Genomic DNA, 23,100 nt, shown 5'->3' on the forward strand with positions numbered 1-23,100 from the left:
TGGGTGCTGCAAGCCAGGGCCTCACACCGGCCTCTCGCCCTCCACGGCCTTGAGTTCCAGGCTCCTTCAGGAGCAAGCGCAGGCCCCAGGGGTGGCCTGGAAGGTCTCTCGGAAAGCAGCACAGGGTCACAGGGGTCACTGGCAGGGGCACAGGGAGGCCTCATCACGCCGGGGTTCCAGCCAGGCTGGCCTGATGCTCCTGGGGGCCCTCAGCGCCCACCCCTCCGCCCCGGCACGTGCTGCTTTCCGGGGAACCCACACTGGCTGAGTGGAGCCGCCCCGTCCAGGTGGACAGCACCCAGTGTGGCTCTGCAGCGCCCGCCCCGTGCCTGCGCAGGGACCGTGGCCCCACTGCTCCTCGTGGTGACTCGCTGGTTAATGAGCAGCTGTGGGAGGTGCTGCCGGAGGCTGTATAAAGGTCCTGGCTGTGGCTGGGAGCCCTGGCCCCTGCTGCTGTCTGCCCCAGAGAGTAGCGTCTAGATCGAGGTACTGGCCATGTCCCAGCTGGTGGAGTGCGTCCCCAACTTCTTCGAGGGGAAGAACCAGGAGGTGAGACCCCGAGGAGCGGCTGGAGCATCCAGGGGCCAGTGGGGCAGCTGAGGCCCAGGCCGTGGAGGGGCAGTGGGCTTGGTGTGGCGTGGCCTGGCAGGGGAGGAGCCGCTCTCCATGGGCCTTAAGGATATCCTGTGGTTGGGGGGACGTGGGAGTGCCTGACCCAGGGGTAGGTGGAACACGACGGCGGGCTGTAGGCGCTGAGGCCTGGCTGTGCTTCCCGTGGGGGTCTGGGCAGATCTCTGGGCCTCAAAGGGCCTTGTTCCCCTACTGAAAGTGAAGCCCCTAACGCTGATGAAAAGGGCTGCATGGGGTCACATGAGGCCACCCTGCCTCCACTGGGGCTGGCGTAAATGACCGAGCCCCCGCCCTGAAGCCTGGTGAGGCAGCTGCCGCCACCATCCCCGCTGGACCCGAAAGGAGACAGCACAGAGGGGTCAGGCAGGCCCCCAGGTCGGGCCTCTGGCCCTCCATGGTTCTGAGGTCCAGGCTCCTCCAGGAACAAGTGCAGGCCCCACAGGCCGCCTGGAAGGCCTCCCAGAGGGCAGCGCCGGGTCACAGCGGTCACTTGCAGGGGTTCAGGGAGGCCTCATCACGCCGGGATCCCAGCCCCCACCAAGGCCCGGGGACGTGGAGATTTGAGGCCGAGCCCCTGCTCCCAGCTGTCCTGCCGCCTGGAAGTTTCCAGGCCCTTCTGGCCCCTCCTCTGCTCGGGGGTTGGGGCCTGGCCCTCTGTGCCCTGTGCCTGTGGTCACCTTCTTGCCTCCAGCATCTGCCAGTGGGGACAGAACCTGGGGCGTTTCTCCTGGAGGCACGGCCTGCAGCGCCTCCTTGTACGGGCCGGGCTTGGGCCCCTGTGAAAGTCCCGGGGCAGCCGCTGTTTGCGGGGGGAGCAGCAGGTGTTTGCGGGGGGAGCGCAGCTCGTCGGGGGGTCCCCAAAGGCTTGGCCCGCCTCCTCAGCCCACGTTTGGGTGTCGGGGTGCGGCCACCTCCAAGCTCCTTTTCCTTCTTTCAAATGGGGAGGCTGAGGTGTGGGGGCCGGGCCTGTGTCCAGGTGATCGATGCCATCTCGGGAGCCATCGCACAGACCCCTGGCTGTGTGCTGCTGGACGTGGACGCCGGCCCCTCCACCAACCGCACCGTGTACACCTTTGTGGGGCCGCCGGCGTGCGTGGTGGAGGGGGCCCTCAACACGGCCCGCGCTGCCTCCCGGCTCATTGACATGAGCGAGCACCGAGGTGAGGCTCCGGGCTCTCCCGTGGCCGCCACGTCGCGGGGTGTCAGGGCTGAGCCCTGTCCCGGTGTCCTGGGAGGGGAAGGAGGCCCAGGGCCCAGGCACGGAATGTGGGGTCCAGCGGGGCTGGCTCTGGCTCTCCTTGGAGGACCCTGGAGTGTGGGGGTCACAGTCCCCCGACTGCAGGCTGTGCTCTGGGGACCCCAGGTCGCCAAGCTCCAAGGCTGGGTGGGGGAGGGGCCGTGCCGGGGAAGGTCTGTGGGCCCGGCCACCTGCCCACACGCCAGGGGGGCCGAGAGCCGGTCTTGCAGCAGGCCCTGGACGGGGAAGGGCTGCCCAGAAGCTGACCTGCCAACAGCCCACAAGCCAAACACCTCGGTGGGCGGGCAGGGTCAAAGGTGTGTGGACACACGGGCGCTGGCCAGGGGCTGGGCGGTGGGCTGCTCCTGAGAGGCCGGGGCTCACAGTGACCCCTAGAGGTGGAAGGACGAGAAGCTTATCGCAAAGCAACCAGCCCCGGGCAGTGGAGGCAAAGGCGAGGCTGGCGTCCAGGGGTGGGCTCTGCCCCACAGGCTGGTGTAGCCACAGCAAGGGACTCGGCTAGTGAGAAGAACGCTCGGGAAACAGTGTGGCTTCCCCGCTTCAGGGAGTCTCTAAGCCTGGCCAGGGGCAGCCGTTAGAAAGTTATTCTTGTGACTTAGGAGAGGGACAGGTTTATCCCAAAGATGCCAAACTGCCTGCTCAGGCTGTTGCTTCTGGACCGAGTGGCCTCCGACACTGGCTGGGAGGACTGTCCAGGAATGTCCGTTGTCCCGGAGGGACTGATGCTGCCGCTGGGGCAGGGCTGGGAGTGCCCAGGGCCGGCCTCCTCCCTGTGGTCAGCGTGAGCTGCTAGCTGGGTGTGTGGATGGGGGGCTGCCCAGGCCGGAGAGGACAGAGGGTCTGAGAGCCCCGTGGGGCTCCCACCCACGGCCACTCCCAGCCTCCTGCCCGGCCTTGCCATCTCTCTGCAGGGGAGCACCCCCGCATGGGGGCCCTGGATGTCTGCCCCTTCATCCCCGTGAGGGGCGTCAGCATGGACGACTGTGTGCTCTGCGCCCAGACCTTTGGCCGGCGGCTGGCAGAGGAGCTGGCCGTGCCAGGTGAGCGTGCCCCACCCTCCGCGCTCCCTCCCGTCTCATTGGCGCGGGTTCAGTGCCCGCAGTTCTCTGCCCTCGACTGCTCTTGCCAGGGCAGGTTGTTCCAAAACGCCAAGCTGCAGAAGGGCAGCTCCCTCAGTACCGAAAGAAACGCAACCTCACCTGTGGCCGCGCGGGCCCGGGGCCCCTGAAACTGTCCCGCGGCACAGCTGGGCCGGCGAGCCAAGAGCCTTCTAGAGTACGATCATTTCACCTGGAGAATTCAATCTAAGCAAGAAAATGATACCGAACACACAGAGACAAACCCGGGCGGAGTGCACACCCGCCCCTGGGCTGAGAAACCCAGCGCCCCCTGGAAGGAACCCCGAGGCAGGGGCATACGTCACTATCACACTGGCATGCAGGACATATGTAACCCACATCACATCACACAGGCATGCAGGGCACACGTAACCCATGGCACAGTCACGCTGTCATGTAGGACACACGTAACCCATGGCACTGTCAGGCTGCCATGCAGGACACACGTAACCCATGGCACTGTCACGCTGCCATGCAGGACACACGTAACCCATGGCACTGTCACGCTGCCATGCAGGACACACGTAACCCATGGCACTGTCACGCTGCCATGCAGGACACACGTAACCCATGGCACTGTCACGCTGCCATGCAGGACACACGTAACCCATGGCACTGTCACGCTGCCATGCAGGACACACGTAACCCATGGCACTGTCACGCTGCCATGCAGGACACACGTAACCCATGGCACTGTCACGCTGCCATGCAGGACACACGTAACCCATGGCACTGTCACGCTGCCATGCAGGACACACGTAACCCATGGCACTGTCACGCTGCCATGCAGGACACACGTAACCCATGGCACTGTCACGCTGCCATGCAGGACACACGTAACCCATGGCACTGTCACGCTGCCATGCAGGACACACGTAACCCATGGCACTGTCACGCTGCCATGCAGGACACACGTAACCCATGGCACTGTCACGCTGCCATGCAGGACACGTAACCCATGGCACTGTCACGCTGCCATGCAGGACACACGTAACCCATGGCACTGTCAGGCTGCCATGCAGGACATATGTAACCCACGTCACATCACACAGGCGTGCAGGGAACACGACTTTTTCCTTTTCGCTGTGGTTATATTTATGTGGTCGCTTGTCGTTCTGTTTATTATACAAGGAAAACAGAAGCGTGAGCGTCCGGCGTCACCATGTCCCACGTGTTCTATCCTAACCCTGCAATTTGACTTTTCAAGGCCTTGTGAGCCGGGGGGTGGGTGGGGGTGCTGGCTGAGGGTCCACCGGGACCACCCATATCCATCCGAGGTGGACAGCGGGTGCAGCCGGGAGAGGGCATGGTGGGGCCCATCCCCAGGTTTAGGCTGGAGAGAACCCCTCCGCCTGGGTCCTCCAGGAACTGAGTCCTGGACCCCCCGGACTGCCTGCCAACGCCTGACCGCTGGGCTCTCCTGCAGTCTACCTGTATGGCGAGGCGGCCAGGATGGACAGTCGTCGGACCCTGTCGGCCATCCGGGCTGGGGAGTATGAGGCCCTCCCTAAGAAGGTGCCCCCACCCCAGCGGTTGAGCCTGGGAAGGAGGGGGACCTGCCCCTTTGTCCTGGCTGGGGTGGCTGGGCTGAGCCCCTCCTTCCTGGGAACTGGGACCCTGGTGGGGCTGCTCCCTCCCTTGGGGGTCATTTCACCCCGGGGTGAACTTGCCCACAGCTCGAGCAGGCCGAGTGGGCACCTGACTTTGGCCCCAGCTCCTTTGTCCCCAGCTGGGGGGCCACGGCCACAGGGGCCAGGAAGTTCCTCATCGCTTTCAACATCAACCTGCTCAGCACGAAGGAGCAAGCCCACCGCATTGCCCTCAACCTGCGGGAGCAGGGCCGTGGGACGGACCAGGTGACCCCCTCACAACCCCCACCCAGCCCGTCCACCTGTGGGAGCAGGGCCGTGGGAAGGACCAGGTGACCCCCTCACAACCCCCACCCAGCCCCTCAACCTGCAGGAGCAGGGCGGTGGGAAGGACCAGGTGACCCTGTTCACTGACCCCCACCTGGCCCCTCAGGAAAGGGTCAGAGGCTGAGTGCCTCAGGCAGGGTGGTCGGGGTGTGGACGGGGCACTGGCCAGACAGGGCTCGGCCTTCCCCTTCCAGGCTGGCCCAGCCTCAGCGTCCGCACCCTGCGGGGGCAGCACAGGTCCCCAGGTTGGCAGGTCAGGGGTGGAGTGAAGCTGAGGACTCCGGCTCCAAGGGGATTTTCCATGGAAGGAGGCAGGGCTTCCTTTTGTTAAAACGAGGCAGCATTTCCATCCTCCTGGGAAACAGCTACTTCCAGAGTCACAGGTGCCCTCAGGGGCCCCCCACATCCCTCCAGATGCCTTGGGGGCCCCAACACCCCTGCGGACCTTCAGGTGCCCCCAGGCCTTTCTCCTCCAAGTCTGCACAGCAGAGATCGCCCTGTCTGAGCGTCACCCTGGCACAGATGGTGTAGATATCTGGAGACAGAGGTGGAGGGACTCCCTGCCCACCTGTTCCCCACTCAGAGACCCGGGTCCCACAGGCAGCTGAGGTCCTGGGGCCCAGTTTCCCAACCTGCAGACTCAGCACAATAGCATAGTGACCTCCAAGTCCCGCTTCATGCCCCAGCCGAAGGCGGAGGTCAGAGTCCCCCCATGTGGACTGAGTCGCCGTGAGGAGTTCGGGACTGAGGGGACGTGTCGGGGAGCAGGTGGATGGGAGAGCGGCGTGGTGGTCCATGGGGCCCCACCCTGCAGCATTTCCCCACATCTAGGGCAGAGCGTGGCTGGGAGGCAGGGCCTGGGCTGAGCGGGGCCTGCAGGGGTGGGTGCCGGCGTCTGACCCTTGTGGTCAGTTTCCCTGTGGCAAGCGAAGTCTCTCTGCCCCTCCCTGGCCAACTCGGGGCGGGAAGGAGGAGAACCACAGCATCCACCCGGGCACAGGCTCTGCCCCATCCAGCTGGGGGATGCGAGCACCAGGAGAAGCTGGCAGGGCCAGGCAGGACGAGCTTCTAGCCCAGGCTGAGGAACGCTCTTCCTTTGCAGCCGGGACTTCTGAAAAAGGTTCAGGGCATCGGCTGGTACCTGGATGAGAAGAACCTGGCTCAGGTGTCCACCAACCTCCTGGACTTTGAGGTCACGGCGCTGCACACGGTCTACGAGGAGACCTGCCGAGAGGCGCGGGTGAGCCCGCCAGGAGCAGCCACTGCTGCTGTGAGGGGCGCGCAGATCCCTCCTGTGGGCAGGGCGGGGGCCCCACGTCCCCGATGTCCAGCCAGGGCGGTTCTCCACCTGCCCCACGTGCTGACACCACCTGTGCTTCGGCAGGAGCTGAGCCTCCCGGTGGTGGGCTCACAGCTGGTCGGCCTGGTGCCCCTGAAGGCTCTGCTAGATGCAGCCGCCTTCTACTGCAAGAAGGAGAACCTCTTCATCCTGGAGGAGGCGCACCGGATCAGGCTGGTGGGCCGGGCTGCCGAGGACGGTGGGGGCCCGCGGGAGGGTGGGCGGCGGCTGCGGCTGCTCACATCCCCGGGAGGCTGCGGCCGGCGCTCACACCGGATCAGGCTGGTGGGCCGGGCTGCCGCCCCGACGGGTCGGACAGGGGCGTGTGGGAAGGTGGGGAGGCTGCGGTGGAGCTCACACCCCTGGGGCCCAGCTTTCCTTCCCCTCCCTCTCTTCGTTTTATTGACTCGTGTTCAGAAGATGAGATTCCACTTTTCATTTTCATTTTGGGAACTTTCCTGAGGTTTTTTTTTGTGACCTATAATACGCTCACTTGTGCAAGTTCCACAGAGAGGACAGCACCCCTCTCTGCCGGGTCTCGCCTCCTGGGCCGGCTGTGCTCCCGTGGAGGGACCTGCGCCTCCTCCCACCACCTCCACGGGGGCTCCCTGCAGCCCCGGAACGGGCGGCTTATGGATGTGTTTGGCTCCAGCTATGGGGTGCAGATCTCCTCCCACGGAGCGGCTCCTTCAGAAAGTGATTCCCATCGTCTTGTGGACACCTAGGCCTCAGGCCCCCGGAGTCTGGGTTCCGGGGGACCCAGGTCCTGCTGGGGTGTGGCAGCGTCTGCAGAGACGCTCTCCACCCTTATCTGTCCTTTCACTCGAGGCCACTTCGTTCCAGGTGTGTTTTTCACAATGAGCACAATCCGCTTGACGGGATGTTTGGGAGAGCTTTTGCTTTTTGGCGGTTGGTTTTGACCCTGCTCGTGTCTTACTGACGTGGCTCTCGTGGCTGGTGGACTCCGTCCTTGCGTCGGCTCAGGCACGTTTTCTCCTGTGAGATCGGTCGCTGAGCCAGTTACTTAGTACTCTAACGTAGGGACACTGCGAGCCCACAGCAGCTTCGATGTCGCCTCTGCCTCCGTCTTCACGCCTCTGCACCTCTTCCTCCTGCATTCACAGCGCTTTTCTGAAACCCAGCCAGCCTCTCCATCACGGCACGTTTGTGGCATAGTCTACTGTATTCCTGGCTGTTACAATGTGTTTTTTTTGAGATGGAGTCTCGCTCTGTCACCCAGGCTGGAGTGCAGTGGCACGATCTCGGTTCACCGCAACCTCCGCCTCCCGGGTTCAAGCGATTCTCCTGCCTCAGCCTCCCCAGTAGCTGGGATTACAGGCGTGTGCCACCTCGACCAGCTAATTTTTTATATTTTTAGTAGGGATGGGGTTTCACCATGTTAGCCAGGATGGTCTCGATCTCCTGACCTCGTGACCTGCCTGTCATGGCCTCCCAAAGTGCTGGGATTACAGGCGTGAGCCACTGTGCCCGGCCGCAGAATTTTTTGTGACTTTAAATTTTGTACAATTTCTCACAGAGAAGATACGGGTGGCTCTCCACTCCTGCCCTCCACCCATGTTTTCCAAGTGCTTGGATTTTGCCCCATGTATTTGTGCATCATCATATTATATTTTTTTCTGGACTATTTAAAAGTTGGGTTGAAGACACTGTGATCTTTTACCCCTAATTTATTAAGGCTGTGCGTCTTAAGAACAAAGACATTCTCTTACATAACCACACTGTAATGATCAAAATCAGGAAATTCAACACTGACACAATCCTACTACCTAGTAACCGTCAGGCCGCAACCAAATCGCATCAGTGTCGGAGTTATTCGCATCATAGTGGTTTCTCCTTCAACCCGCCATCCAGCTCCCGGAACACAGAGCACTGAGCCGGCCTTGCCTCCTGTCGTCCAGAGCTATTCCCCGTCTTCCTTGACCCTCACTGGCCTTGACATAGTTTAAAAGGACAGGCTTTTCAAAGCGCCTCAGTGAGGACCGGTCTGACGAAGCTTGTGACCAGATGTAGTTGTGCATTTTAAATTTAAATTAAATTAAATTAATTAATTCTTTTGAGACAGGGTCTTGCTCTGTCACCCAGGCTGGAGTACAGTGGCACAGTCACAGCTCACTGCAGCCCCAACCTCCAGGGCTCAGGAGATCTTGCCACCCCAGCCTCCCAAATCCACTCCTGGCTAACTGTGAACAGATGGGGTTTTGCTGGTCTCAAACTCCTGGACTCAAGCAATCCACTCACGTCAGCCTCCCAAAGTGCTGGGACGACAGGCGCGCCCCACCACGCCCGGCCAGTTACGCACTTCCGGCAGGAAGAGCATAAATGCTGTGTGTTCCCCTGAGAGAAGCCAGCTCCCCACGACGCGCGTTTTCTCAGGGTGCCCACGTGGACCAGGCACGTGGTCAGTGCGGCGCCCTTCCTCCTGGGCCCTTCACTGCAATGTTACTGTTTTTCCTTTTGCCATCATCACTTTGTGGGAGTACTTGAAGGTGTTTAAAGTATCGTGTAGGTAGATAAATGCCTGTTTATCTGCTGAAATTCCAGCCTAAGTTTTAGTAGCCAGTGACAGACAGCCTTCCAGCGTCGTCTTCTCTAAGCAGCAGCTGTTGCTCCTGCACACGGCCTTGTCTTCCTACGTGTGAGGCCCCCTGTGCTTTCCAGCACGGGGTTTTGGGTTTTGTCTTTTTTTTTTTTTTTTTTTTTTTTTTTGAGACAGAGTCTTGCTCTGCCTCCCAAGCTGGAGCGTGTAGTGGCGCGATCTTGGCTCACTGCAACCTCCACCTCATGGGTTCAAGCAATTCTCTGCCTCAGTCTCCCAAATAGCTGGGATTACAGGCACCCGTCGCCACCCTCGGCTAATTATTCTATTTTTTTTTTTTTAGTAGAAACGGGGTTTCACCATCTTGGCCAGGCTGGTCTTGAACTCCTGACCTCGTGATCCACCCGCCTGGGACTCCCAATGTACTGGGATTGCAGGCGTGAGCCACCGCGCCCGGGCCGAGTTTTGTCTTCTTTCCCCGAAGGGTCCCGGGCCTGCGGCCTGCGCGCGTCTGGGGGCGCCCGTGGCTCCATGCTGCCTCCTGGTGGTGAGGCTGCTTCGCGTTCTGTCCTGTGAGTTTTGCTTGTGAATGCGGGCTCCTTGGAATTTCATCTGTGCTAATTCCTGGACACAGGATTGACCCTCCTCCAAGGAGGGTTTGTGCGAGCGCTCCCGGACACTGCGCCACAGACCCCGAAGCTGAGCTTTCGGCTTGGAGCCTTGGAACCACACAGGAGCGAACTCCGTGTCGGGTGAGGCCCGTAGCCCTGTCGGAGATTTTTTTTTCCTGCTTCACCCAAAGGGAAGGCAGGGACTGGGAAGTACCTCCACTGCTTCCTCCGGCGGGTGCTGTTTCTAATTCATCCTTGGGAATGTGACTTTCCAGGGGTCTCCAGTGGTACTCCACTCTGAAGGCCGAGACCCACCCCCCACTCATGGGGGGCTGCCAGAGGGGGGCAGTTGCCCCAGAGCGGACCCAGCTCCAGGCTAGCGGGCCGTTCGGACTCGCCTTTCTGCTCACGCCTGGTCCCGGATGATTTCCTGTCTTTTAGCTTGGCCGAGCCTTTAAAAGACCGCGCGTCTTCCTGGGGTTTCCTGGCAGGAGGCTTTGCCTTGGGACTTGCTGGTCTGTGGCCACCAGGGAGGCGGGGGAGGCGGCCTCCACCCACCGGGCTCCAGGCCGCAGGAGCGCGGGCTGCTGTTCCCCTCTGTGGGGTGGGATCGCATAGCCAGCGCGTTCTGAATGGGTTTCGCAGAATGAATTCTAATCTTAAATGCGACTGTTGCAACTTTATTTTGAATGTGGGTAAAATTCCCTTTTCTGGGTAAGAGTTTCTTTGTGGGTGACGCGGGGCTGTTCCGGGCTTTCAGGACTTGTTAGACGTGAAGACGTGGAGAATTAAGCTGTTTGCCCGCGGCTGACAGCGATGGGCTGAGCGGGGTGGGGGGCGGTGAGAGATGAGTGGCAGTTAGCTTAGGGGTCATCAGGGGACGACTCCTTTCTCGGGGCCTCAGTTTCCCCAAGGGCAACCCAGGGTGAGTGTCTGTATGGGGTGCCTGCTGCGGGGACACAGGGCTCCTGGTGGGGCAGGGGTGAGGGTGGGGGGGGTGCCAGCCACGCTTCTGCCCTGCTCCCCGCAAAGCGCCCGTGAGCTCAGGACGGGGGCGGCTGCAGCAAGGGTGGGACCCGCAGGGTGGAGGCTGTCCTGGGGGTGGAGACGCGCCGGGCCGTTTCTACTCCAAGCCGCTTTTCCAGGTGGTGAACCGGCTGGGCCTGGACTCGCTGTCCCCCTTCAACCCCAAGGAGCGGATCATCGAGTGAGCCTCTGCCCTCCCCGCTCTTACCCGTCCCTGCTCGGCGCCCCCTCCCCCCACCCGGCCCTGGGGGCGCCGGGTTTCCGCGTGGAGACGGCTCAGTCTTCCCAGCGCCTCCCCGCGGGCGCCGCCTCCGCGGCCGGTGCCAAGCCCGGGTCTGGGGGTGAGGGGGGCGCAGAGACCCCGCGGGTCCCACTGCTCCTCCCCTGAGGACGCGCTCCTCCTACACCCCTGAGGACGCGCTCCCCCCACACCCCTGAGGACGCGCTCCCCACCCCACATCCCGAGGACGCGCTTCCCCCCCCCAGAGGACGTGCTCCCCCCCCGGCAGAGGACGCGCTTCCCCCACTCCCCTCTCCGGGACCCCGCCCGCCGCTGAGCCGCGCTCACCCCGCAGGTACCTGGTCCCTGACTCCGGCCCTGAGCGCGGCCTGGGCGACAAGTCCCTGCGCGCCTTCGTGGACGAGGTGGGCGCCCGCTCGGCGGCTCCCGGGGGCGGCTCGGTGGCGGCGGCCGCTGCGGCCATGGTGAGCCCGGGGGTGGGTGGGGGCAAAACAAGGTGGCAGGGAGGGGGCAGTTGTGGGGGCGGGTTGGGGCCGCCCCGGGCGGGCGGAGACGCTGGGCCACACGGGCGGGACCCTCGGCCAGACGCAGCAGGGAGCACGCGGGTCCCTCTCTGCTCCTGGGGCGTCCCGGGCGTCTGGGGTCCCCGCGCCCCCCGCAGCCGCGCCCCCCACAGTCTCCTCTCTCGCAGGGCGCGGCGCTGGGCTCCATGGTGGGGCTCATGACCTACGGGCGGCGCCAGTTCCAGCCCCTGGACGCCACGATGCGGCGCCTGATCCCGCCGTTCCGCGAGGCCGCGGCCAAGCTGACCGCGCTGGTGGACGCGGACGCCGAGGCCTTTGCCGCCTGCCTGGTGAGTGGCGCCCACAGCAGCGCCCCGGGGCGCCCCTGCCTCCCCAGGCCCAACCACAGCGAACCCCCCGCCGGGGCCCAGTGAGAAGCGGGTCAGCCTCCGGCCGGGGAGGGGCTGGGGGGTCACAACTGGCGCCGTCTGGGCCTCGACAACCAGCTCCGCCCTCACCCCTGCGAGTGCGGGGCCCAGCGGGGTTTGAGGGTTTGGCCAGGGTGACCCCACACTCACGGGCCGTGGCCGAGGTACAAGGGACAGGCGCCTCCCGGAGGGGAGCCCAGGTTTGGGGGGCAGCTCTCTGCCGTGCGGAGACCTGACCGCACAGACCCGGGGCGGTGACCGCACCTCCCTGCAGACGGGTGCTGGCGCTCGGAGCCCAGGGCAAGGGCCAGAGAGCCCGAGAAAAGGCAGAGAAAGGTCAGGAAGCCTCCGGAGCAGGGCAGTGCAGAGCCCCACGGACCTGTTTGAAGGGAGGTGTAGACGCGGAACACCTTTTCCAGCCGTTTTTAAGCTCAGGTTCATTTATTTACTTTTACAATGGATGGGCCTTCGGGGGGTTCACCTTCCCGTCCCTGGAGTTTTCAGAAGCACCCAGCGGCGACGCTGCTCACGGAGCCTCTTGTTCTGGGACGCGCTTCCCTTTACCAGGGAGGTAAAGCGTTTTCCAGACGTCAGGATACGTTTCAACCCGTTTCCTCTTAGGTATCCCTTGGGCCTTTCCCTGCGTTGTGAGACTTCTTTATTTACTGGGGGAACCAGGCCTCGTTCTGGGTTCAGCTCCCCACCCCCCGTGTGTCCTTCATCATCGTTGGACTTTGCTTGTGGGGGCTTCTTAAGCTTTAGGCCGTCAAATGTACCAATCCTGACTCTTTTCCGGGTCTTGTATCACAGTTTAAAAGGCCTCCCCAGGACAACATGATCTTTTCTAGACTTTAATGGGTTGATGAACTTTAGACCTGGAGAGGCATTTAAAAACAGTCACCAATTTAAATATACATATTAGAAATAGGCCAGGCGTGGCAGCTCACACCTGTAACCCCAGCACTTTGGGAGGTCAAGGTGGAGAAGCCCTTGAGCTCAGGAGTTTGAAACCAGCCCGGGCAACCACGTGTCTCAAAAAAAAAAAGGCCGAGGGTCGTCGCTCACGCCTGGAATCCCAGCACTTTGAGAAGCGGAGTCCGGTGGATCACGAGGTCAAGAGATCGAGACCATCCTGGTCAACATGGTGAAACCCCGTCTCTACTAAAAATACAAAAAATTACCTGGGCACGGTGGCGAGTGCCTGTAATCCCAGCTACTCAGGAGGCTGAGGCAGGAGAATTGCCTCACCCCGGGAGGCGGAGGTTGCGATGAGCCGAGATCACGCCATTGGACTCCTCCCTGGGTAACAAGAGCAAAACACCGCTCTTTTTCTTTTTTTTTTTTTTCAGGCTGGAGTGCAGTGATGCGATCTCAGTTCATTGCCATCCCCGCCTCCCAGGTCAAGCCATTCTCCTGCCTTAGCCTCCTGAGTAGCTGGAACCACAGGCATGCACCACCACGGCCAGCTGATTTTTTTTTTTTTTTTTGAGACGGAGTTTGGCTCTTGTTACCCAGGCTGGAGTGCAAAGGCGCGATCTCGGCCCACCGCAACCTCCGCCTCCCGGGTTCTGGCAATTCTCCTGCCTCAGCCTCCTGAGTAGCTGGGATTACAGGCACGCGCCACCGTGCCCAGCTAATTTTTTGAATTTTTTGTAGAGACGGGGTTTCACCACGTTGACCACGATGGTCTCGATCTCTTGACCTCGTGATCCACCCGCCTCGGCCTCCCAAAGTGCTGGGATTACAGGCATAATCCACCACACCCGGCCTTTTTCTTTTTTTTCTTTGAGACAGAGTCTTACTCTGTCTCCCAGGCTGGAGTGCAATGGTGCCATCTCAGCTCATTGCAACCCCCGCCTCCCAGGTTCAAGCGATTCTCCTGCCTTGGCCTCCTGAGTAGCTGGAACCACAGGCATGCACCACCACGGCCAGCTAATTTTTTTTTTTTTTTTTTTTTTTTTGAGACGGAGTTTCGCTCTTGTTACCTAGGCTGGACTGCTATGGCGCGATGTCGGCTCACCGAAACCTCCGCCTCCCGGGTTCTGGCAATTCTCCTGCCTCAGCCTCCTGAGTAGCTGGGATTACAGGCACGCGCCACCGTGCCCAGCTAATTTTTTGTATTTTTAGTAGACACGCGGTTTCACCACGTTGACCAGAATGGTCTCGATATCTTCACCTCGTGATCCACCCGCCTCGGCCTCCCAAAGTGGTGGGATTACAGGCGTGAGCCACGACACTCGGCCTTTTTTTTTTTTTTTTTTTTTTTGAGACAGAGGGCGATCATGATCATCGGGCCTCCTCTCTCTGACCTTCTTTTGTGCTTGGAATAAAACTCCAGGTGATTTTCAATTGGCTGAGGACAACTGCAAAGACGGAAATTCAGCTCATGCTGGAGGCAGTCAGAAAAAACTGGTTCATACCGGTACTGCTGAGCTGCTGGGAATCCCCAGGAAGGAAAATGCCCGGAATGCAACTCTGCATCCTTTCCCTTAAACATCTTATCCCATGCATCCCACTTCACTCTCCAGTCAGCTCAGCTCCCACACCACTCGGGGAGCACCCTGCCCCACCTTCAGACAAAGAGCCCACTCCTGTCTCCAGGACTGGGTGAGCCTGCACACCCAACAACAGCAAGCTCTCTCTGCACCAAGACCTGGAGGTATACTAAAAGGTTTTTGAATTTGAGTGATAGAATGTTTTGTATTGAGTGTAGTGACTGCATACATTTGGCAAAACCTACCGCACTAAACACTTAAAACAAGTGAATTTTAATGTATGTAAGTTAAACCTCAAAAGAGTTTATTCAAAAAGGCTTTGAAAATGAAGGTCATTTTTTTGGCCTGCAGGCTTCACCTCCCAAACAGATGTGGCAGAAGGAAGCAAGGCCTGCCCAAGTGCCAGAGCTCCTAGCCACCCACTGACCCCACCCCTCCCTGTATGAGTCACTAATGGGGCCACTTCCTTCCTGGCGGGGCCCAGATGCCACAGTCCATCCCCGACTCTTTCTACCTCCCTGTTGTCCTGCAACCCTGCATCTCTCTAACATCTTCCACTCCCCAAGGAGATGCCTCTGACCAACTCTTTGAACTACCCACCCCTGCCTCGTCCTCTGAACACCTGAATCTGGATCTGCCTTCCATGACTCCTGGGTTTAGGTTCCAGGGAAACTGCAGAGGCCTCCCTGCCCACCTGCTCCCATACCCCCACACCACGTTCCTTCCTTTCCTTGGGCCTGGCAGCTACCTTTCTTCGTCATGGGATGTTTGTCCTTTCTCTTCACATGGTCGCTTACCTTTGTCACTATCTGGGAGAGATTTCCCTGCTGATAATCCCAGCCTTTACTGTACATTCATCTCAACCTGAGATCTCTCCCTTGCTGTATGTCCCCATTCTGGGGGATAAATTAAGATGAGGTTGAGTCGTTGACCAGCCAGCACAAGGGGAAGCCCCTCCCAAATGAAGAGAAAGCTTCTAGAAGAGAGAGCCAGAGTATGTCCCATCTAATTCCCATGGAGCATGAAGAGACATCTGGATGGGACAGAAGGCCACTCACTGGAAGGTGGCACCTGGTGGCTGATGGCTCACTGAGAACCTGAGCTGAGTTGGCCAACCCCCGCTTTTTTTTTGGGAGACAGAGTCTTGTTCTGTTGCCCAGGCTGGAGTGCAGTGGCTCACTGCAGCCTCCACCTCCTGGGTTCAAGCAATTCTCCTGCTTCAGCCTCTTGAGTACCTGGGATTACAGGCAATCACCACCATGCCTAATTTTTTTTTTTTTTTTTTTTTTTGAGATGGAGTTTCGCTCTTGTTACCCAGGCTGGAGTGCAATGGCGCGATCTCAGCTCACTGCAACCTCCACCTCCTGGGTTCAGGCAATTCTCCTGCCTCAGCCTCCTGAGTAGCTGGAATTACAGGCACGCGCCACCATGCCCAGCTAATTTTTTGTATTTTTAGTAGAGACGGGGTTTCACCATGTTGACCAGGATGGTCTCGATCTCTTGACCTCGTGATCCACCTGCCTCAGCCTCCCAAAGTGCTGGGATTACAGGCGTGAGCCACCGCGCCCTTTTTTTTGTATTTTTAGTAGAGATGGGCTTTCACCATCTTGGCCAGGCTGTCTTGAAGTCCTGACCTTGTGATCCACCCACCTCAGCCTCCTAAAGGGTTGGGATTAGAGGCGTGAGCCACTGTGCCCGAACCCCAGCTCTCTTAATGAGTGAGAAAAATAAGCCTGTTGGTTTAAGCTACCTCAGCTGTGTTTTCTCTTTCTTCCAGCCAAATTTATTCCTATTTATCCCTTGCTGTTGCCTGGATATCTTGAAACTACAGTCTGATGTGGGCAGGGGCAGTGACTTCTACTTCTGGAAACGTTCCAAGTGACAAAGCAGAAGTGAAAAGGAGAAAACACAGTAACTGGCCAACGGAGAAAATCAGACTTAAGAATACCACAATATAATAAATAGCAAGCTACCATCAAAAACACAAAGACAAAAGTTTCCTATAGTAGTTTTTCACTCATGAGAAATGGAGGCAAAGTCAGACTTTGACTTCTTTATGAAGTAAGTGTGGTATTTGGCCCTGACTGTAGAACTTGGCTCAAGGTGGTGACATGGACTTCTGAGTCACAGTGATGTACTGGGTGTGCCCCACTCCACCCCAAGGGGCAGGCCATTACTAGTGTCATTCACCTCTTCAATCTCTTAATTGGCTTCTGTTGCACAACTAATAATGTAAGGAAAATGTCTCTCCCTTTACCTTGCCTCAAATGTACAATCACACACAGTCAATTCTGACCAGCAATGATAACGTCACTGGTAAGAGGAAAAAGGTTAAAATGTTAAGGTAGGTTGGCAAGGCTGTAAATGACATTCAAGGGGCAAGAAGCTGCCAGAAAAGGTGAGCCAGAAGGAGTAAGGGGTCCTGGGCCAGGGGAGGGGTATGGGAAAGTACTGCTCCCAGAAGGCCAGCTTCTGAGCCCTGCAAAGAGCTAAGGAATTCCGATGAAGTTCTTACCACACATAAGCATTTTCCTAAGAGTGTCAGATGTATGCAGGATGTACCATGTGAAAAAATGAATACTATTTTTTTTTTTTGAGACAGAGTCTAGCTCTATTGCCTAGGCTGGAATGCAGTGACATGATCTCGGCTCACTGCAAGCAACTACCACCACCCCCCACCCCCAGCCTGGTTTCAAGTAATTTTCCAGCCTCAGCTTCCCCAGTAGCTGGGATTACAGGCACCTGCCACCACACCTGGCTAATTTTTTATTTTTAGTAGAGATGGCTAAGAAACCAGGCTGGGAAGGTGGGCTGGGACCAGGCTGCAGGTGAGTGAAAAAGAACATGGGAGATTAAGGAGAAAACCATGTTGGCCAGGCTGGTCTCAAACTCCTGACCTCAGGTGATCCACCTGCCTCAGCCTCCCAAAAAATGCTGGGATTACAGGCGTGAGCCACCATGCATGGCCAGTGAATACCATTATTTCTAAAAATCCAATAATTCTCATTCAATTCAACAAATATCTATTCACTATATGTGGCATACTATAAGGTTTGTAAACAAGAAGATTACTAAGATGAGCTTACTCTCAATAAAAATGAGAAAAACAAGGAAACATGTAAATTCACAGAATGATTCAAGTGCTGAGAAACCAAGAGTAAGACGAGTGGGGTGGGAGAGGAAAGCAAGGCTGCTCTGAGGAGGGAGCCACGGTCTGAGCCCTAAACGTCATGGAAGGCCTGTGGAGCCTGAGGAGCAGAAAGAAGACATCTGGCCAAAGAGAACAGACAGTGGGAGCACCTGGCCAATACCTGTCCACCATGTGTGAGATCCATGGTACTGCCAGATGCAGGGTGTACAGATGGTTAAGAAACCAGGCTGGGCAGGTGGGCTGGGTCCAGGCTGCAGGTGAGTGAAAAAGAACAGAGGAGATTAAGGAGAAAACCATTAACCACCCCCAAGGGGAGCAAGCCCCTGACCAGGGTAGTGGCTGACCTTTGCCACCAAATGGCAACAGAGGGAGGGGTGGTTTGCAGGCAGGGAGCTTGTGTGCTCCCCCACCCCATCCACCGCCAACTTCCCATGAGTGGGTTTATGATCATCAACTTGTTGCTGAGATGACTTAAACATGATAGACTTCAGGAGTAAATAATTTTCACATTCTGGATGAAATGAAACCAGACCTCCTACGTAATTTTAGGTAAGTAAAAGCACTTAGCTGTAATAAATGAAGCTGTTTTCCAGGCCAAAAGTCATTGCTCCCCTGTCTCCCACAAACTCAGAATTCTATGCCACCACAATGAGCTTTCCTCACAGTGACCTCAAAGGAAGCTCTTCAAAGGCTGGAAACACCTCGGTGCTCTCTACATGTGGCAGGTGCTCACCTAACCTTTATTGAATTAAATTAAGATGGTATTCAGCCTCCTTTCTGGGGGAACAGCCTGACAAGTTCCACCCTGGGAGAGTCCAAGTCCAGGGCTGCCCCTCACTGCTGAGGCGCTGACCTCAGCAGGTGCCACTCTCCCAACCCAGGAGCACTTGTCTGTTTCCACACGTCAACAGCTACAGGCAGCAGACTCTGCCCTTCCTGAGTCAGCAGTTGCAGCTGGGAGTCTCGAGGGCCAAGCTCCCGGCAAGTCCCGGGTTGTGAGGTTTCCAATAGACAGGGCTTCCTATTTCTGAGGGCAGCAAATATACCAACTGACATCCCTTCTTCCAGCAGTAGCTGACACCCATCGTCATGTAAGATGGTGCTCTACAGCCCCTCAGTGCCCACTCACAGACCAGAAGTACTGACTGTGGCCACGTCCGGGGTCCCCCAGGTCCTAGATGTGCCTCCCATGGGCTGCATGAGGATTCGGGAAGTCACTTCAGCTCTCTGGTCTGTTTTCTTGTCCATAAAGTCTCAGACACAGGCTACTTAAGATGATGACCCTGCATTTGCACAGCTTTTTAAAATTTAAAAAGTCCTTGCACATATACTTGCATTTGTTCAAGAAGTTGATGAGGAACATGAGGAGAGTGTTACAACTCAGCTCAAGCTCTGTGACGATGGGTGGCTCAGGACTGACCAGACCGCTTCCTCTCATCTATCTATAGCCCCTACAGATGGCACTCCTACAGCTACCCTCCCTACTCCACCTCAGCCACAGAACAATCCCATCCCAGCCCAGCTCACCCACGTAGCCACCCTTGGTCAGCACATTAGTGCCACCTTGTCCAAATAATCTGGGGAGTGGGTGAGGCAGGCTCTGGTCTCCTTGCTGCATGGGGCCACACCCAGGCTCAAAGGCCATCACGCAGCTGATACAGCTGATAAAGTGATGAGGCCCAGCACTATCCACACAACCTCACTTATTAAGTTCTGACACTAACAATGCTTTTTAATTGCTACAAATATGAACTACATGGCACCACATGACCAATGAACACCGGCGTATGGCTCCTTTCAGCTCATTCTAATCTAGTCAAGCTGATAAAAAGTCAGCTGCCCTCTGAGCATCCCGGGCACCATGTGACCAGCCAGCCTGGAGTTCAGCTGGCGCTGCTCTGAGGGGCAGGCTTCCCATCCCGGCCTCAGTGTACAGATCAACAACTCATTTCTTCCCTGCACACAAGACAGTGCAGGCCTGCACGACCTTTACCACTCCTTCCAAAGCTGCCCATGAAATGGCCCTACACTTGTGGAAAAGAGCCTTTCCTGACAATATCCTAAGAACAAGATTTAAAACCCATATGTGTGACTGTCCTGAATGTCCAAACAGGGCACTCCCTTTTGGGGAGACCTGTGGATGGAATGCCCACCTCCAGACCTCCAGAGCCTTTAGCAAGTGATTCCTGCTGTCGGGCTAAGGACAAGTCTTCAAAGAAAACATGCAGATGGTAGAGCTGGATCCTGGACCCTCCAACCATGCAGGCCTTGCTGAGACCTTGCCCAGGCCAGAGCACCACCTACCATCATTCTGCCTATGAAGCAAAAACAAAATAGGGTACTGAGATCCAGGCCTGCTGACCTGCCACTACAAACTGTATAATACTGAAGCCAGTTTAAGAACGTGCTTCTAGGCCGGGCGCGGTGGCTCACGCCTGTAATTCCAGCACTTTGGGAGGTCGAGAGCAGCCTGACCGAAATGGAGAAACCCAGTCTCTACTAAAAAATACAAAATTAGCTGGGAGTGCTGGTACATGCCTGTAATATAGCTACTCGGGAGGTGGAGGCAGGAGAATCGCTTGAACCCAGGAGGCGGAGGTTGTGGTGAGCCGAGATCATGCCATTGCACTCCAGCCTGGGCAACAAGACTAAAACTCCATTTCAAGAAAGAGAATGGGCTTCTATTTAGGTATTCTTCAATTAAGAAAACCACATGAACACATGCTCCACTATAGCAATGCTTAGTCATGATAGGTGACGGAATATTTCTTAACAATCTCTATTATCTTCTCTCTTTACAGGTATGTAAATAAAATATCAATAAACTTCCAAGATTAGCAAAGAACAGCTGCTTCAGCCCTGTCCTATGGAATCTACTGATATCAGAATGCTATTCGCTGGGACTCTGCACCAGACTGAAGGTGGCTGCTCTATCAGATCTTTATGGAAAGGGCTGTGGAGGGCTGTCCAGTGGCCACACCTTCTCCTCTCCCCATAAGGATGTGCAAGAAGCTGTCTGTGACTTGCTCTGACCAAGGTAATGGGGTAGGGAGTAGCAGTGTGTGGTCTGGACCTACGCCTCAGAGGCCCCACAGCCTCTCCTTTCCCTGTCTGGAGCTACTGAGACTTTTTGTGCAGGAATCACTCTGGTCTAGTGGACGACGGCAGGGCCCAGTAAACAGCCAGCACAAACTGCTAGACGCATCAGAGGCCTTCAGGACTTCTAGCCTGGTCTGAGCCTCAGCTCTAAGGGATCTGGCAGTGGGAGGAATACCGAAACCTAGCCAGCCCACAGAGTCAAGAGGAACGCTACACTGGTGCCAAGTTTTGAGGTGGTTTGTTATACAAACATTCACAGAAACCAGACTTTTTACTGCATGAAAAGATGACATCCAAGATACTGTGACCACTTTCTCACACAGTCTTTCTGAATTCCCTCAGGAAATGAGAATAGTTAAAACTCTACCCAGATCTGCACACAATGGCAATTTTATCAGCTCTCAGAATTGCAACAGTGGTTGTCTGGGGTCACCTGTGGTCGTCTGGTTGAGGCCTCACCTGAGGTCAACTATCGATCTCCTCTGTCTTCAATAACTATGCAACCCTATTTGGGGGAACCTCAGCCCAGCTATGCGAAGCATCTGCTACAGGGTTTCAGACCAAATACTGCCCGACTGACCACTCAAAGAGAGGGTTCTAAAGACTATTTCCTCACCTCACCATCCAATCATGGACATGAAGAGATATGAGGATCACAAAGCCCTCAGACCTCCCTCCAAGGGAGTCTTGGATGGGGAGGGGAGCCAGAGAATAGTAACCTAGAGACTAAAAAGACTATTTTTTATAACAAGATGACTTCATCTAAAAAAACTGATGTAACTTCTCACTACCACCCAGCTTTAGACTGCACGGGGAGGCTGAGCTGCCTCTGCCTTACAAAGCATGACTCTTCCATTTCCTCAAAGGCAAGCACCTATGGCCATCTGTGCTTCAGAAAGGAACTCACTGGAACAATATACTCCTTTTCACTCTTGGAGTCTACTTTCCCATTAAGGTTTTTTTTTTTTTTGAGACAGAGTCTCGCTCTTGTTACCCAGGTTGGAGTGCGATGGCGCGATCTCAGCTCACTGCAACCTCCGCCTCCTGGGTTCAGGCAATTCTCCTGCCTCAGCCTCCTGAGTAGCTGAGATTACAGGTGTGCGCCACCGTGCCCAGCTAATTTTTTGTATTTTTAGTAGAGACGGAGTTTCACCATGTTGACCAGGATGGTCTCAATCTCTTGACCTTGTGATCCACCCGCCTTGGCCTCCCAAAGTGCTGGGATTACAGGCTTGAGCCACCGCGTCCGGCCCCCATTAAGGTATTTTTGATCTCTCTTCCCTTTCCTTTAATTTCTGACATTAAACAATTTTTTTTTTTTTGGCTTAAAGTACAATACAAAAGGATAATAATTAAAAAACATCTACCAAAAAAAAAAAAAAAATCTACCTGGCACACTGGCTCACACCTGTAATCCCAGAACTTTGGGAGGCCAAGGCAGGAAAATAGCTTAAAGCCAGGAGTTTGAGACCAGTCTAGGCAAAAAAAATGAGACCCTGTCTCTACAAAAAACTTAAAATGTTAGTCAGGCATGGGGGTGTGTACCTGTAGTCCCAGCTACTCAGAAAGCTGAGGTGTGCAGGGGTGGCAGGGAGTTGAATCACTTGAGCCCAGAAGTTTGAGGCTGCCATCATGGCGCCACTGCACTCCAGCCTGGGTAATGGAGACCCTATCTCAAAAAAAGAAAGCTCCAAAAGATGCACTGATCCTCATTTAGAGTAAGCCTCTCTCTTCCCACCAGCCTCAGTGACCTCTTATGCTTGCTGGCCTGGCCTCAGACCAACCTGTTCTTGGTGATCCCAACTGCTCCTGTACCACATCCTCAAACCTGCTCTCCTTCTACCTGCTGAGGGGGTCCACGCTCCCACAGCACATAACAAAATAAACACACACTCCTTGGTTTAATCTTGGAACCTCTCCATTTACTCCACAACCCAAACTTTTGGTCTTTTCTTGGTGTGTCTGGCTCCTGGCGTTGAACCCTGCGTCCATCATCCTGCTGAGGGACTGTGAGCCCCTGTTGGGCTCCTTCACAGCACAGGCACCTGCCCTGGCCAGCACCTTCCTCACCTTCACAACTCAGCATAATGTACTTCCCTTCAGAAGCTCAGTGGGTTCTATTAGAATTTAAACTGTTTTAATTAATTTATTTGTTTTTCTTTTTAAGGGTGCAGGGAGAGAGACAGAGGAGAGGAGAGATGGGTGACAAGAGAGAGAGAGGAGAGAGCGAGCGAGCTAGAATGTTAACTTGTTTAAACTTATTTAATCATCCTGCTAGGATGACAGGGCAGGACTGCTTTTCCTCTTGCAGCCGCCACTCAGCACAGGCTTTGAACACAGCTGTCATGAGCTGCAAACTACCATACAAGTAAAGGTGGTGCTTCATGTTTCCTGTTGTTTCAAAGAGGTTAATTTTATCATGCTAAATAAACCATAAATGCAAACCGCTTAAGAATAAAACACTGTGCTAAAGTTGGAGAGGGCGCACTTAGTCATTTTAACTGATTTAATGCAAAAAGCCACAAGACCTGAGATTACTCTTAACACGTGAAGTTAAAGATCACCAGTGGTAGGGGGAGGGTGGAAGGGGAGTGAGGGTTAAAAAATTACCTATTGGGTACAATGTTCACTATCTGGGTGATGGGTACACTAGAAGTCCAATTCCCACCATTACTTAATGTACCCATGTTACAAACGCACACGTGTACCTCCTGAATCTTCAAAAACA

The 23,100-nt window shown here is 56.4% G+C and overlaps 1 protein-coding gene across 1 annotated transcript; it reads left to right on the forward strand.

Moving 5' to 3' along the window:
- The first annotated feature begins 457 nt into the window (after positions 1-457).
- LOC110567964 (formimidoyltransferase-cyclodeaminase-like) lies at positions 458-22,850 on the forward strand. Its single transcript, XM_064369893.1, has 12 exons — positions 458-549; positions 1,607-1,790; positions 2,800-2,928; positions 4,433-4,521; positions 4,683-4,862; positions 6,025-6,162; positions 6,307-6,438; positions 10,575-10,636; positions 11,031-11,160; positions 11,388-11,549; positions 15,900-16,183; positions 20,075-22,850. The coding sequence occupies exons 1-11, from the start codon at positions 496-498 to the stop codon at positions 16,002-16,004; spliced, it is 1,365 nt and encodes a 454-aa protein (XP_064225963.1). The 5' UTR covers positions 458-495; the 3' UTR covers positions 16,005-16,183; positions 20,075-22,850.
- The last annotated feature ends 250 nt before the right edge of the window (positions 22,851-23,100 follow it).

This window comes from Aotus nancymaae, unplaced genomic scaffold, assembly GCF_030222135.1.
Source record: "Aotus nancymaae isolate 86718 unplaced genomic scaffold, 86718_ANA_hifiasm-v0.15.2.pri h1tg000094l, whole genome shotgun sequence".
Lineage (NCBI taxonomy): Eukaryota > Metazoa > Chordata > Mammalia > Primates > Aotidae > Aotus > Aotus nancymaae.

Bases quoted from the DNA above. Each gene is read 5' to 3' on its own strand.
- LOC110567964 (XM_064369893.1), top strand. From the start codon at position 496: ATGTCCCAGCTGGTGGAGTGCGTCCCCAACTTCTTCGAGGGGAAGAAC. The intron at 1,791-2,799 runs GTGAGGCTCCGG...ATCTCTCTGCAG, and splicing joins TGACATGAGCGAGCACCGAG to GGGAGCACCCCCGCATGGGG. The intron at 11,550-15,899 runs GTGAGTGGCGCC...TCTTTCTTCCAG, and splicing joins AGGCCTTTGCCGCCTGCCTG to CCAAATTTATTCCTATTTAT.